Source organism: Centruroides sculpturatus, unplaced genomic scaffold (genome assembly GCF_000671375.1).
Source record: "Centruroides sculpturatus isolate CEXI.00-Female unplaced genomic scaffold, Cexi_2.0 scaffold6, whole genome shotgun sequence".
Taxonomy (NCBI): domain Eukaryota; kingdom Metazoa; phylum Arthropoda; class Arachnida; order Scorpiones; family Buthidae; genus Centruroides; species Centruroides sculpturatus.
This window is the reverse complement of record NW_019384869.1, coordinates 198,128-214,797: the sequence shown is the minus strand read 5'-3', so window position 1 is coordinate 214,797 and position 16,670 is coordinate 198,128. Positions and strand designations below refer to the sequence as shown.

The 16,670-nt window shown below is 27.6% G+C and overlaps 1 protein-coding gene across 3 annotated transcripts in view; it reads left to right on the top strand.

Moving 5' to 3' along the window:
* The window catches only part of LOC111630828 (solute carrier family 35 member G1-like), a 34,442-nt gene that overhangs the window by 768 nt on the left and 17,004 nt on the right, over positions 1 to 16,670 (top strand). For 2 of the 3 annotated variants that reach the window (XM_023374992.1, XM_023374991.1), the window contains exon 2: positions 13,975 to 14,043. In XM_023374992.1, coding sequence (XP_023230760.1) covers positions 13,998 to 14,043 — 46 coding nt within the window. In that variant the 5' untranslated portion in view covers positions 13,975 to 13,997. Of the gene's footprint in view, positions 1 to 11,714; positions 11,741 to 13,974; positions 14,044 to 16,670 lie in introns of those variants that run through there. The other variant, XM_023374990.1, reaches the window with a different exon arrangement.

The following is a 16,670-nucleotide window of genomic DNA, read 5'->3' as shown; positions in this document are numbered from 1 at the left end:
TAGACGATCTGTAAACAGTTAAATATATTAAATTTAAAAATAAAATATCATTTTAAAAGATTATAAAATATTTAATCAGGTTTTATATCAATATAAATATTGATATTACATAAATATCAATTTATTTAATCGGTAGTTATATTATTTTTATACTAAACCAGAAATATTTATTGATCTATTTTGAATAAGGTCAATGATACCTTTAATTAAATAAATATATTACATAATTAAATTTTATATTGATAGAATAATGGCATATTCAATATTCTTAATATATGCATGCACGTGATTTATAACGTGAATGACAGTTATTCACCTGTTACATAATATGATTTTTCTTATAATTATAATATTTAATATTAAATTATCTTTAGAGATGAATATATAAATTTATAAATCATTTTTTTATAGTGTTTTTAAACTTAAATTTTAACTTATTTTGCCCATATTGATCGATTGATTTTAGTTCGTTTACTTTTTTTTATTATCTATATATGTTATTTATTTATTAAATTAAATGATTTATATTTATATAAAATTTATTCTAATTTTATTTTAGAATATCTTAAAAAGTTGCATTAGTTATTTGCAATTGGGACAACAAAAATAAAAATAAATCTTTTAAGAAAATTAACCTTTTACTCTACTAAAATTGCTATTTCTGTTATTTATATTTAGTTAATAGCCGTTAAAATTCAATTAATTTGTTTTTATTTTATTATCATTTCTTTTTTCACAAATTTACAAGTTAAAAAAGGAAAAAAATAATTAAAAAATTTTACTGATTCTGCAAAAATGTAAACGTTTTTATTTAAAATGTGGGTCACCTTAAAATAAAGACCTCATTTATTTAGTAAAAACAAACAGTTAAAATGATTAATTTAAGCTAAACAGATAAATATCACGAGATAATTTAATATTATTATTATTTTCTTACGAGATATGTAATAATTATCATATTTGATATTAATCCTGCGTGAAAAAAAATAAAATAAATTAAGTTAATAACAGGCAATTTTATTTGTGAAAGTCGAGAGTTAATCATCTCATTTTTATGAAAGTTAATGCGTAAACAAACAAAAAACTTTGCTTGTTATGCACTTAAATACGCTCTTCTCAATGTAATATTATATTATGTTATTATATTCTCACAAAAAAGTAGAGGTAAAATTTACTTGATCGTTAACAAATTTTTCAAAGCGTCAGGCAAGGTAACACGTTTCATTTCTTACTGATTTAACATACATAGAAACACTTGACTTCAATGTTTAACCTATTAAATTACTGATTTTATAAGATAATTACATAAAAATTAAACAGTAAATAAAATTAACTTTTATTTAATCAATATAATTAAGTTTAATTTTAAATGTACTAAAAACGATCATCGTTAAATATAAGCTATTGTTAGACTCGCTCGTGTTACGTAACTACTTTACAGGTCTTGTTCTCTATTTAAAAACATTAAATAGTTCAAATTAATGAGCCTTATAATATTGTATCTAAAGAAGAAGAAGAAGGGAAAAAAACGAAGTAAATTATGCATTTTATTTCTAAATTCTATTTCAACAAAATTCGGAGTACTTAAAAATAGATTAGAAATAACTAAATAAGTAATAATTATTACAATTGTTATCTGGAAGTTGTAAAAAAATTTTTTTTCTATCGAACAGCTGCTTGTCTTGCGATTAACAACTTAGCAACAAAGCATTGCCAATTGGATCAAATCAACAAAAATATAAATGACTGCCAAACTGATGTCACATGTCATAACAATGACGAGAAAAGTCTTATTATTATTTAAATAAAACAAGATTTATATTCTATAAATAGTTAATTCGAAGGTCATAAAAACTTAAGCTAATTGTAAAAAATTCTCTTTAAATTTATCCTTGTTACTTTTGACATATACAGTTATTGACTAGTTAATATGTAATGTTTCCTTTTACATGTCAACTGGTCCTTTTGGTTTATTAATAGGCTTTATTATACTAGTGTAGTTTCCATTAGCAAATAGAGAACTTTTGACTAAGTTCTCCTCTCTTTGCTAATCAGAAACTTCACTAATGTAATAAGTAATTAATAAACAAGATCCAAGTAGAGAGGATATACACAGAAATTTATAAGAATAATAACTATATAAGACGAATAAATTACATTAAAATTAAAATATATTTTATTATAAATTATTAAGTTTATTATTATTATTAAAAATACTTTATTGTAATAAGAAAATTCTTGTTACAGGGGGTTAGCTTTAGAGAATTACAAAAATACAATTATTACTTATTGAAACATATTTTTTTTAAATATCTTGTTACATAAATTTTGCTAAACATAACATATTAATCATTCAATCTACATATCATATTTCGAATTATTTAAAATATGAACAAAAAAGTAATGGATATTATACATCTTATACAATGGAAATTTTTTCTTGATTAGTTCTGAAGTTTTCTTCTTAATTTAAATCAAAAAATCTCTTTTAATTTGAATTTACATTACGCTTCTTCAATCTTTGGACACTCAGTAAAAATATAATAAATGATTTATAAAAATGATTGTAAAGAACAAGTAGAACTTGCATACCCGCTGGCAGAAGAAGTTTAATAAATTTAGTGGTAATTATATCCATTCCAAGAGCTGTTTTCGTTTTTAATTTACGAATTGATATATCCAGATCTTCGATAGATATTGGAATATCTAAACTTTCATTGAAAGAAATTTTTTATATCGGCATAAGGAAGACTGTAATTCCTGTAAATCTATTAAAAAAGTTAGCCATTTAAAAGAATCTATTTGCATTGATTAATCACAATTGAAACATCGTAATTTCTTAATCGTAGACTTTAAAAGTTCACTATTTTTATTTTCTAAGATTATTTGTTAAATTTTTTTATAGTAATTTGATTTCTTAGATTTTAATAGATTGAAATACAAATTTTTGGCTTAACGATATTGACTGAATGCCGTTGATGTAGATAATTTTTTTAACTGAAGTAATGCTTTAATAATTTTCATTCTTAAATTCTTATATCCAGTATAAACTTTCATTATTATTATGTGCTGCACGCAAGGGACTTAATAATTGAGTCTCAACAATACGTAAGTCTTGAATAGGAGAATTTAAATTGATCATATGTCATTGCGGAGTGTTCTCAGAAGTAAAATACGGGGTAAAAGAATCCAAGTATACCAGCCCCTCCAACACATAGCTATACGTCAAAGAATAATTGCCCAACAATATAGTATCACCTCGGAGTTTTGGATATTTACCTGCTTTCCTTAACTTGCTTAAAAAAGGAATTAATTGTTTACGTCTTAATCTAGATCTTTTTATAAGATCCTGTGAAATTTGAGTTTCTTTCCATACGTTCGATAGGTTTTGCTGTTTCATTTTTATAAAACTCGAATATATATAATCTCTTATTTGGGTATTTTTAATAATTAATTTAATTGTTGGATACTGTGATTTAGTTATTGGAATAATCGCTATTAAATCATCCATTGTAACTTCATGTAATTCTAATGATTCATTAATAAGATTAAACACTTCTAGCTTGGTAGGATTAGTTTTACTGGGATATCTATATAACATTATATTATTTCGATGTTGCGCATTAACCATATTGTCCATTCGATATTGCATACTTTCATTTTCTATTTTCAAATTAGCAATTTGTTGTTCAAGATTAATTATTTGGCTATTCATTTTTTGATTCTGGACTTTAGTTTCTTGGATACTATTACGAATCTGGTCCAAATCTTCTTTGATAATAGTCATTTGACTTAATATTCTCGTATTAGAAACATTAATTAATTCAGAAATTTTATTCCATAGTGTTATACTTGATATATCAGATGAATTTTTTCCTGGCGAAGAAGATAAAAAATCATATGGCTCACCTGATAGTTGTGAACTTAGAAGTGTAGTTTCAGGGTTCAAACCTGCGTTTGCAGAAGATGGTTCAGGAGAAGTTCTTTCGACGTGTAAATTGTAATCAGTAATTAACCTGGTATTAGTGGTCGAAGCAGTTTCCTTTCTACTAGTTGATTTTGACTTTTGAAGTGGTGGTCTTCCTCTTTTAATTGGCGAGCGTTGCATATTAATTATGTTGATAAATTTTCCAACAATTATAATGTTAACACACAGCCCAAACAAATAAAATTTTAACGTAAAATTATTAAACAGGATACATTCTTTACCTGTATTTGAAGTGAGTAAAAAAAACGCGCCAGCAGCTTCGGCAGACAGAAGCGCCCCCCCTAAATTATTAAGTTTATTATTAAGTCTTATATATCCTTAATATAATATTTGATTATAAAATAAATATTAAAGATTATGAAAGGATAAATTTTACAATTTATAAGTATTTATATTTACGTATTTAAAATACATATTAAATTATTTTTAAATTAATATGCCTTAGTAGAAAGATAATATAATATTCATACACAATGTATTTAAAATAATTATTTAAAAGCAAACATGTTTATGATAGTTTATTATATTAATATAAGTAATAAAGCAGCTAATAAAATTGCTTGAATGACATTGTATTTTAAAATAAAAATAATAAAACATATTGAAAAAAAAATTGTGATTGATCAAATAATAATTAGAAATCAAAGTTTAAATTTTTTAATCTAATAGTCATGAAAATTATTAACAATAATCTATAAAATATTTATAAATTAACATTAGAATAAATATAAAATAATATAATAATAATGTACTGTACTTCACTGTGTAAATAACCTGCAAATTATCTATTTAGAAAATAAATAATTTACAGATTGTCTATACAATATAAACGCATGGAACTTAGATTTATGCTTGAAATCAATAGTTAATGAAAGGAAAACAAATATATTTTCTGTTATTGCTATTATTAAATACCAAATTTTGCAAACTTAAATTATTTCAAATTTTCAACAATTTGTAATTATATAAAATAAACACACACACACACATATATATATATAATGTTCATTCATTATTTTTAACTGTTTTTAATGGATATTATTATATTTTTGTTGCGACTGAGAGGTCTTTATTGTCTTCAAGACATCGCCTTATATGTATTAAATAAAAATAATAATCTTTTCTGTGTATTTTATTTTAAAAGATAAACAATTTTTGTAATTCTATGTTTTAATTATTCATCAAATTATTTTAGTTTTATAGAACTTAAGAATCATAATCATATGAAAAATATTACATTTCAGATATCAAATAACATTACTCCCATCGAATACATGAGTATATGATACTGTGTAAATAGGTAAATTTTATCCGTAATTTTGCAATAGAATCTTATGTATGTAAGCAAAAACAAGCAACTATTTATTGTGACATCGTTGCAATGCCGGGCTGCAATGTTTAATCATAGTTTTTAAAGTAATTTAATTTAAAATATATGCTCTCCACCTCAAACTAATAACGTATTGCCCCCGTACATCATACTTTTCCTGTTAGCAATAGAGTCTGGCCGGTTATCTATGTAACTCCCTACAGGGGAAAGCTTTTAAATTAAGATAACGTAATTTCTGTTGCAAATGGGAAGTTCTTATATAGTTAATCGTGGCCTCCTACACCTAATCTTTCCATATCTAATCTTGAATTTCATTTATTTATCACTATTCTCGAGATTAAGGAAGGACGGACGGACAGACAGACAGCCAATGGGAATTTATAGGTCCACAATTTGAAAATTTCAACTGAATAAGAAACGTACTGTACAGTACATGACAGTCCCATATAGCTTTGTGTAGTTTTACAAAAATTAATTATTCAAAAGTAATGTACAATCACTATTATTTATCAATAAAAAATTCACTATTCTAGTCCATATTATTTTATTTTATTATATATTAAATTTAATATATTTCCATATATTTCATATTTTCATATTATTATCATATTATATTTCTCCAAATATGTACATTTTATTGTATTTATCATGTAAGTCTGTATCATGTAGTTTATATATTTTGTAATACTGATTTTAATATATATACTGTATATTAAAGCATTATTACATATTATACATAAAATATTTTTAACTCTTTATGCCGTATATAGTATAAACAAACTCATGATAAGCACGTAAAAACACGTGCCCATCATTTTTACGTTATCTGTAGGACATATTTACATATCCATCACGAGTTTGGTCAAATCCGTAATGAGGGTGGTCGAGCAGTGAAGGGACTAAGCTCGAGATGTCTGAGTCAACCTGAATATTTCCGAGAAGATTCGGATTCTAACTCATTGTCAGATTCTCCAGAGCAGCGGGATGACTCTCCAGCATCGCAGAAAATAGTTTAGCAGTGAATATTGTATAAATGAAAAAAATCTGTATGATTTATTAATAAGGAATTTTATATTATAATTCCCTAACAATAATAAAACACTTGCATTTAATGTATATTTAGATAGAATATTCTTGAATTAATAATTCTGAATGCCTTCACTGCAGTGATAGTTTCATAAAGTTTACTTTTCTTTAACACTTTCATTTTTAGAAAATAAATAAAATATTGTTATATTATTTGGGAAAGTTTGATTATTTATCTCCGATATTGACCTACGACTAAACTTGGAAGGCCTGACTGGAAAGCAATCACAAAAGGCTTGTCATTACGGTTAATTTTTTTTTCTCTAAAACGGAATTATAAAATTATCTGGAGACGTCTTTTTTACCCAAAGTTTTCTACGAAATAAAGTGGAAAACTATCGCACTTTTTTCTTGTTTTAAAACGTTGTTCGATTCAATAAATCTTTTAAATGATATTAATTCTTTTTTATCTCCATATCTTTACTGTTTTACATTTCTGTGTATACTGTATATTGTCTATTTGGACCTTGTTTATTAATTAATAGGACTTTTTTATACCGAACTTTTGACTAAGATCTCCTCTCTTTACTAATCAGAAACTATATTAGTATAATAAGTGTTATTAATAAACAAATTACAAGTAGACAATATATACACAGATACTTTAAAATGATAGTTTAAATAGCGATAACTATAGCATAGTTCCTGAAAAAAGTGGGTTCAAATTTGCAAATTTTAATAACTATCACAAATTTGCAAATGTATATTTATCAGTAGATAAATTTGAATTTACTTATGATAATGCAACTGTTCTAGAAATATTACAGAAGATTTATTAATTGTTTAGAAACTAAAATTAGCATTAAATAATTTAATGAAATAATAAAATATATTGTGCAGCAAACTTGAATATATATATAGAAAGTTAACTTGAAAGTAATTATGCTTATTTATTCACGAAACAGAGCCTAACTTAATAAAATGCAATATTTAAATTGGAGAAGTTATAAAGTTGGAAAATAAACAAAATATTTCATCATAATTAATGGTCATGTTCTCTTTAACCTAATTTTCGAAATTGTATTTGAATTGTATAAATTTTACTTTTCTATTAAAATGTATCTTTAGTTAAAAGTCGAAAGAAAATCAATTACAGAAACATATCAAAACACTGACCGTTAAATATATTTAATACAGAACATTTACTTTAAGTGTGTTGATATCGATGAATTTGTATAAAATCACTTTTTAATGATTCACTTAATAACTTTTTATAAGAGAAAGAGCAATTATTTATTATGATATCGTCACAATGTCGAGCTACAATTTTTAATCATATTTTTTAAACTTATTTAATTTAAAATATATGCTCTCCACCTCAAATTATTAATATCTTGCCCCTGTATATCATACTTTTCCTGTTAGAAACAGAGTCATGCCGTAAACTACGTAACACCTTACAGGGGAAAATTTTTGAATTGAAATAACGCGACTTCCGGTACAAGCCGAACGTTTATATATAGTTAATTGGAGCCTCCAGCTCCTAATATTTCCATATCTAGTCTTGAATTTCATCTATATAACACTGTTCTCGAAATTGAGGAAGGACACAGCCGCCATTGTAAATTTATAGGTCTAAATTTTTTCGAATTGTAGTCCAATAAAAAAAATTAACTAATTTAATCACAATAATTTATATAAAATTCAGTTTTGAATCTTTCGCGTTATTTCGTAGATTAATATGTATAGTTATCTACGAAATAACGTAGGCACATAGGGACGTTATTTCGTATTTTCGTATATTCGTTCCTACGTGGGTTGTTCAAAAAGTTCCGGAACTTTTTGAATAGCGCGCCTCCAGTTGGTTACTTTTTAATCTGTTTGGATGTGTTGTGTCCGCGGAAACCTACCGAGTAACCTCCTTCAATCCGTTTGTTGATATGTTGTTTTAGTGGTTAGTTACGGCCGTTTATGTGAAAGAGTGTTTATGGAGTTCGGCGAAAAAATCAAATTCGCGGAAATGAGCTTTTTTGAAGGAGTAGAGTTGTTCTGTGAAATTCTGAGTGAAACTCGGGTAATCCTTCACGGAAACTTCCGACGGGTGGATGAAACATCCCCCGCCCAAAAAAGCTCGACAAGTTCGCTCAAATGTTAAGATGATGTTGATTGTTTTTTTCGATGCAAAGAGCATCATGAATACCTACCTACGGGCCTGACAGTCAACATGGGGGTTATGAAACGTCTAAGAGACAGATAGAATCAAGAGAAAACGGTCCGAACTTTGGAGGAGCGGCGAGTCGTTTCTTCACCACGACAACGCGCCGGCTCATTTGTCTCTCAAAACTCGTGAGTTTTTGGCCAAAAACAAGACTGTTGTGTTTCCCCATCTACTTTACTTACCTCATCTGGCCCCATGCGACTTTTTCCTGTTTCCCAAACTAAAAAACACGCTCAAAGGAAAAAGATTTGCCACCATTCCAGAGATAGAAAAAAACATGACAGAGGAGCTTATGAGCATCCCGGAAAAAGCGTTTCAGGACTGTTTCAAAACGTGGAAACACCGTTGGGATAAGTGTGTACGTTGGGGAGGAGACTACTTTGAAGGGGACCCTGACAAATAAATTGTAAATGAAGTATTTTTTTTGTAATAAATAAAGTTCGGGAACTTTATGAACAACCCTCGTATGTAGGGGAGATCCTTCTACTTTGGGACACTTTTCTTTAAACCTTCATAATTTAAGTTCAAATTGATCTTTAGCTATGACTATTGACTATTTCTATTAGTAATTGATAACATCACTATATATGGTGCAACACTTGACCCTATGCTATTTTATTTATGAGAAAATGTCAAATAATTACTTGTAGATATTTGTCCCAAGGTACAATCATGGATTGTACCTCGGGACACCAATGTTTGTACCTTGGGACACGAACAATCCTAACGTTTTTGTAAATCTTATCTTCCGCCAGAAGAAAAAAAAAATAGTTTATCCAAGTCTTTTCCTTTATAACAATATTAGCTTTATCAGTTAACAAAAATGTTTCATGTGCTGGAAATGCAGGTAAGTATAAAGCTTAAATGTTCTGTAGAAGGCATTTAAATGATTGAAAATCAAAGATAATCTCATTTTTATATTAAGGAAAACAATAGTCATTACAAATATAGGTCACAAACATTACTACTTACTAATTATTTTAGAATTAATACTGCATTTTTGACAGTAATTTTCAAAAAAGGTGCAATCTTCGTGCACCCAGAATGGACAGGTAACGCATTGAATCCAGTCTTCTGAGCTCTAAGTAGTAAATAATTTTCACCGCACCCCACACAATTATTTTCCTCTTGAACTTCATTACTCTCTAAGATCACAGAAGTTTCATCCTCAGAGCTACTAACTTCAACTTTTTTTATTCTTAAAATCTCGCTTTTTAACAGATTTAGCATTTTTATTCACTTCATTCTTTTTCTTCACGGCCAACAGAAACATAATAATATTAAATAAATAGCTGAGAAATGCAATGCCTTGTACCTTGGGACTGCCCAAGGTACAAAAAATTCACTGTCCCAAGGTATAATTTTCTCTTGTTTATAACAAAGTATGTATATAATTTTTGAATTACAGAAATCCAATGTTATTTATTAAAATAAGTGGTTACGAATGTAATTATCAACTAACTATACCTGAATTAAATTACTCATCTCAAAATATTTCGATTAAAACCAAGATCCAAATGGATTGCAAAAAAACAAACACCTATAAAAATCATACGACGTGTCACAGCTATGAAACGAGTCAAAATGGCCGACTTTACCTCATGCATTCTGAATGTTGTAATGAAATAGCTACTAGATATCGCTACTTACTACTTCTCAATATATTATTTTTCAAATGACGAGCTTGTCCCGAAGTACAAGGTGTCCTAAGGTACAAAGATCTCCCCTATATGTATCTTCGTAGATTACTTTACGTAGTAATCGTTTTAACCACAAAGGTTACATAGTATCTTCATAGAACACTATGGAACAGACATATATATCCGTTACCCATCCGAATCGGATAATTGTAATATTTGTGGGTATTTGGAATCAAAATAACACTCTCCTTCATCTTCATATGTGTATTCATTTCTTCTTGCCTGTTAATTAAATCAGGAATTTCATTCTTTATGGTGTTTAGTCATATTCTAATTTTCTTTCTTTTTTGAGTGTTGCATCATGAGAATGCATTTATATTTACTGCTGACTGTTTTAAACTGTATTTTATGCATTTCGTTAAGTTGTGTAATGAGCGTATTAAAAAATTTACACAAATTATTTGTGTTTTCGTGACGATAACAATCTAGTTTATGTTGTAAGATCATGACGTTCGAAATTTCCTGGAATATGGCCTATTTCCAAATTTTAAATTAATTTACAAAATTGATAAAAAAAATAATAAGTATCTGTAATGAGAATCATAATGTAATCATACAAGCTAGTAACCAATTATACAATTTTACAGTTATTATTTTTCATAATGTATCATATACAGTAGACAATTTACTTAACACCTTGCCTTTACTCTTTATTTTCTTTTACTTTCTGTTTATTTAGAAAGAATTTGTTATATGGCTAACGTACAACTTATATTAAACAAAGGCTAATATTTTTTAAAATGTTTGTTATATTTTTGAGACATAACGGGCTTGAATGCCCAAGTGTCATCTAACTTTACATGTTTATAATTATAACGTATGGTAAATGTAACATAAAATACGTCGTGCGCTAACTCTATAATTGTTTATACAGTAAAACCTAGCTAAAACGAAACGATTTATGTAAAATACCATTATAAACCGAAAACCTGCTTAACGCGGAAACGAAAAACTTTGGGAACCAATTGCTTAACGTAACCTGCATAAAGTGAACAGCTGCTGTTACGCAGCTAATTTAGGATTAATGAGCTACTGTAACTAGTGGTTCATAGTCGACTTCTTTTCTTATTAGTAACGTCATATTTGTTGTTACTATAAAATCTTAATGAGATCTTTTTGTATCTGTATAATTTTATTGAATTTTAATCTCGTTATGTTAATTAGTTATAGTCAATTAAATTAAATTTAATTACCGTAATTAAATTTTACATTTATATATTTTGTAAAATTGAAAGCTGAAATTGTCATCGGTTAAAAAGAATAATAAATGATATTCAAAATTTATTAAATATAGTATCTGTACATTATTTCCACAAAATGACTCATAAGTTATTTGCAAAGTAATGCTTTTAATGACAAAATTTGTTTCCGCTTTATCTTGAATCGTTATATTTTCAATGTAAGAAGGTTGAGAAGGTATTCTAATAAATTATTGTATTTATTGAATTTTCAAACTTCAATCATTTAGAAAATGACCGGTAAGAAAGATTTTTATCTATAAATTTTCAGTGTATATACAGTAAATTAAATTAAAATTAATATTGAATTATAAAACACAATATTTTTCTTTCTGTGCTTTTTCATTCCCATCTTTAATCTGTCTTCTCCACTTCTTTCTATCCAGAGCGTCCTCTCCTCCATCCGTCTCTCTCCCAAATCCTCTTTCATCTTATCTCTTCATCTCAGCTTTGGTCTTCCCCGCTTCCTCCTCCTTATCACTTCCAACTTCCCAGCATTTCATTTAGTCTATCGTTCCAATATAGGCCACATTTTTTCCCTCCACATGTCCATACCATCTTAATCTACCTGCATCTTCTTACTTATAGGACCCACCTTGACTGTTCCTCTTATACAGTATAATCATTCCTAATTCTGTCCTTTGTCACATCACACATCCATTTCAGCATTCTCATCTCAGCTGTCTTCATCTTCTTTTCCTAGGCTCTTGTAATTGCCATGTACAGTACATCATTGCAGATCTTACCGTGGTTTTGTATAATACACAGAAATAAATAATACAAAATAAATTGTAGCTATGTGTCGATTCCGCGCGACACGTCCGAACATGTAAGCCGAGCAATAGGTGTGGGGGGAGTGAGTAATCAAGAGTTGAGTGGCGCTCAAACAAAAGACGAATCGACGAGATTTGAAAAATCGCGTAACTCCGGGTTCGCGTAAGTCGGGATAGCTTAAGTCGAGATATTACTGTACTCTGTACCTTTCCGGTCTTTGCTCTAAGATCGCATCTGTTGTTCCTCTTTCCGACACGAAACTAAACTGTTCCTCACCTATAGCTGTCTCTTGCCTCTGATCCTCTCCACTAGATGCCATATATATTGTCTCTGCTCTGCTGAGACAATATACATAAATGACCTAAACCTAACCTAACCTAACTTACTTTACTTAACTAACCTTCCTTCCACAATTCTCTCCCAGATCTTCATTGAGTGTGACATCAATTTAATTCTTCTGTAGTTTCCATATTTCCACATTCCTCTCCTTTTCCTTTATAAATTAACATCAAAATATTTTTTCTCCATTCATCTGGTATCCTCTTTTGCTTCCACAGCTTTTTCATAAGATCCCATACAATATCAACACCCTCTTCGCCTAAATATCTCCATATCTCAGCTGGGATCTGATCAGTTCCTGTTGCTTTCCCATTCTTTATTTTTCTAAGTGCCCTTTCCACTTCCTTCTTGCTTACATCTGCTGCCACTCTTCATTTACCTCCTCGAATAGTGCTCTAAGATTTTCCTTATTTAGTAACTTCCTAAAATAATTCTTCCATCTTTCCTTTATCTTCTCTTGGTTTTGTAACAGTACCATTCTCATGTTTTATCTGTTTCATTGATGTGAAATACTTTGATGCTTCGGCCCTCGCTTTTGCAGTTACCTATCCTCATCTTTTCTTTATTTCCTTCATTTCTTTTATGCAGATTGCACTTCCTAGTTCTACTACAAGCCTCTTTTCCATAGGGTTGCCCTTTCCCAATGTTTTCTCCAATACTTCCTCTCCATCTTTCCTTATAATAGGACTATTAAACTCCCATCATTCCCGAACGTCTTCCACCAACTTTATTCTTCCAAGCACTTTTTTCATAAATTCTCTATTCAGGTCCTTTAAATTTCCACCAATTTTTGAATTATAAAATACAGTTTATATATTTTTTAAAAAAATCATTGTTTTCTATTATAAATTAATTAATTACGTGATTTAAAAAAAAGGTAAAAAAATTTTAAGCATAGCTAAAATAACCAATTATCTTAAACAAAGGAAAATATGTTCGATTTATTGCTTCATTTGTAATGTAAGTGATACCAATTAACGAAGAATAATGCATGCAATAATGAATACTTTATCCAAGAAATTTTTTAAATTAATTGAAATTATTTAAAATAGATAAATTATGATTTTAAAAATTAATATATACTAAATTATAGTTAAAAATAAATAATGTACAGTTCCTATTAATGTACATTAATGTACATTATGTATTAATTTTAATGTACATTAATCTATTAATACATAATGTAATTAATACATTAATGTACATTAATACATAATAGTACATTGATGTACATTATTAATATTAATGTACTGTACAGTAATGTACATTAATGTACATTATTAATATTAATGTACTGTACAGTAATGTACATTAATGTACATTAGTTAAAAAAGTAATTTAATATCATAAAATGTTTTCAGATTATCTTTTAGACAACGAAGGAATGGGGAGAAAGAAAAAAAGTTGGAATATTGAAATGCCAAAATTTAGTAAGTGCACGTTAATTATTCATTGCTTAAAATTAGCATACGAATTGCTCGAAACTATACTGTATATAATGACATTTTTATGACGTTTCCCACATTGATTTCTTTCTTTTCTTTTTATTTGATATTATTGAAATTAATTTTATAATAGTGAGGTTGCGGCCGAAGTTTTCATCTCTAAAACGTGAACGTTTTAGAGATGAAAACTTCGGCCGCAACCTCGCTATTATTTTTTGTAGTGTAATAGAATAAAATGTCGTAATATTCACATACTAATATATTGTACATTTTTCTAACAAAAAAAAATGCATCTCAGATAACTGATTGCATTAACAAAGATGTATAAAACAATCTAATATAAACTCAACAGTTTTGAATTTTTAAAGTTATTTTACTTTATGTTACAAATATGTTTCTAAATTTTTTTTAATATAAAAAAATCTCAATTTAAAGAATCTCATTTCTTCTTATAAAAACAATATCGAAATAATAATGAAAATTATGAAATTTAGATTTTACTCTATTAACTGAAAAATTGGAATTTTACATTTATCGAAATTCGATATATAAGAATTTTTAATGAAATTTGATATTCTTTTATAAAATGGCAAAGATTATATTAATAGGCCTATATTTTTCTGCCATTTAAATTTTATTCATTTATGATAATCATTTTTCATAACAGAATAAAATAAGCTTGAAAATATGCTGAAGAAAAAAATGCTATTATTATTTTTTTCATTGTATTCTCGTGAAATGTTTTCGTATAAAAAAGTAATACAGTATAATGCGTAATATTCGTATAAAAATAAGTGTTATTCAGACAAAATACATAAAAAATTTCATTAAAAAATACCAGTAGACCCCCCTATAACACTGTAGATAATTCCGTGTTGCACGAATCACTTAGATTTTACAAATACGTGAGCCGTTCATAGCCCGGCACACGTATTTGTAAGATCTAAGCGACTCGTACAACACGGAATTCATATAACACGGAATTATCTTCAGTGTTATAGGGGGTCTACTGTATACAAATCAAAATCATTTTTCTTTGTATTAAATTATTTTAATAGCATTACGAATGAAAAAATCAATGTATTATTTATATATAAAATATTTTCTATTCTGCTATATTAAAATGAAGCAATAATATTTATTTACTTATTTTTTTATTTTATAACTTTACAAAAATATAAATAAACAAAATAAAGTAAAAATATTAATTTTAGATACTTTACAAATTTTAAACTTTATAACAATTTTTATTTTTTTATTTTTGTGAGTCTGAGGGCAAAAAGAGGGCTTTTATTCATACCCATCATATCCAACTATGATAGATATGGATGTTAGTGCCCTCAGGTCCTTAAAAATTTCGGAAAGCCCACATTGGGGTTGGACAAGTGGTGAGGATAACTTAGACTAGCCCATTGACATGCACTAATCACATTGGTAATGAGGAGCTTTTAAAATATGCAACAAAGTGGCAAGTTACTCAATTATAATCTTACTAGAACTTTTTACAACAAATCCGTGGACTATGGACAGGTAATATTAATAAGTGTATCACGTTAATAATTGGTTTAAACTACAATATTTTCAGGGTAAAGATATATCTTTTACATCTTCAATAGCACGCTATGCTACTGCTTGGATTAGATCCAGGGTAATCGAAGTAGCTTTAAATGCTCGGTCATCGGATCATTGTTAGTCAAAAGTGGATGGATGGCATTATCTTATTTTTACTCCGTTTAATAATTATCTGTTTATATTGTATCATTTATTAGTTAATTTCTTTTCTTTTCTCGGCTGTTGGGATCGTAAGATATGTAGGTCCTATTGAATCGGTCAAAAAATGACCGTCCCCCAAGATTTTTACATTTTTTGACTCGTGACTTTGAAACGTCGAGAAACGAAAAAATTTCGGTGTTTCTCTGTATGTATGGATGTTAATGTATGTGGGACACGATTTTGTTCATCGTCTTTGAAGCTTATTAACGTCCATGATTTTTGTCGAAAATTTCTGAAATTTTGCAGGGAAGTTTGTATATTAGGAGAATTAATGCTATTAAATTTTGGTGGTTAAAGGTCAAGAGGATGAGGAATAGAAGAGATGTTAAATTTCATATCTCGAGTGGGGTCGGATTGAATCTTTAAAGCTTATTTAAACTTTAGATATCTATTTTATTGGCTTTTAAAGATTAATAGTATTTTTCTAATATTTTAAAGGTGAATAGATACTATATAATGCATATATGCTGCACATGTTAATTAAACACATGAATTTACAAATGAAAATAACTTACAAGAGATCTGTTAGGTTTAATGTATCAAACTTATTACAGGAGAAGATGAACGATTACTTTCTTTAATATAATAAATTTTTTAAAAACAAGATTGCTATTTTATTATAATAAGTAAATATGTTTATTATTATTGTTATTAAGCTTAAAATCAGAAAATGTGTTTTAAGTTACTACTTCCCCAACGAAAAACTCGATATATAAGAATTTTTAATGAAATAAGGCTGTTTTTATATCTTTTTAAAAATATTTTTAATAAAAAATATATATCAAATTTGTTATTTAAAAATTGATATATAGGCTTATATATTCATTTTTAAATCATAA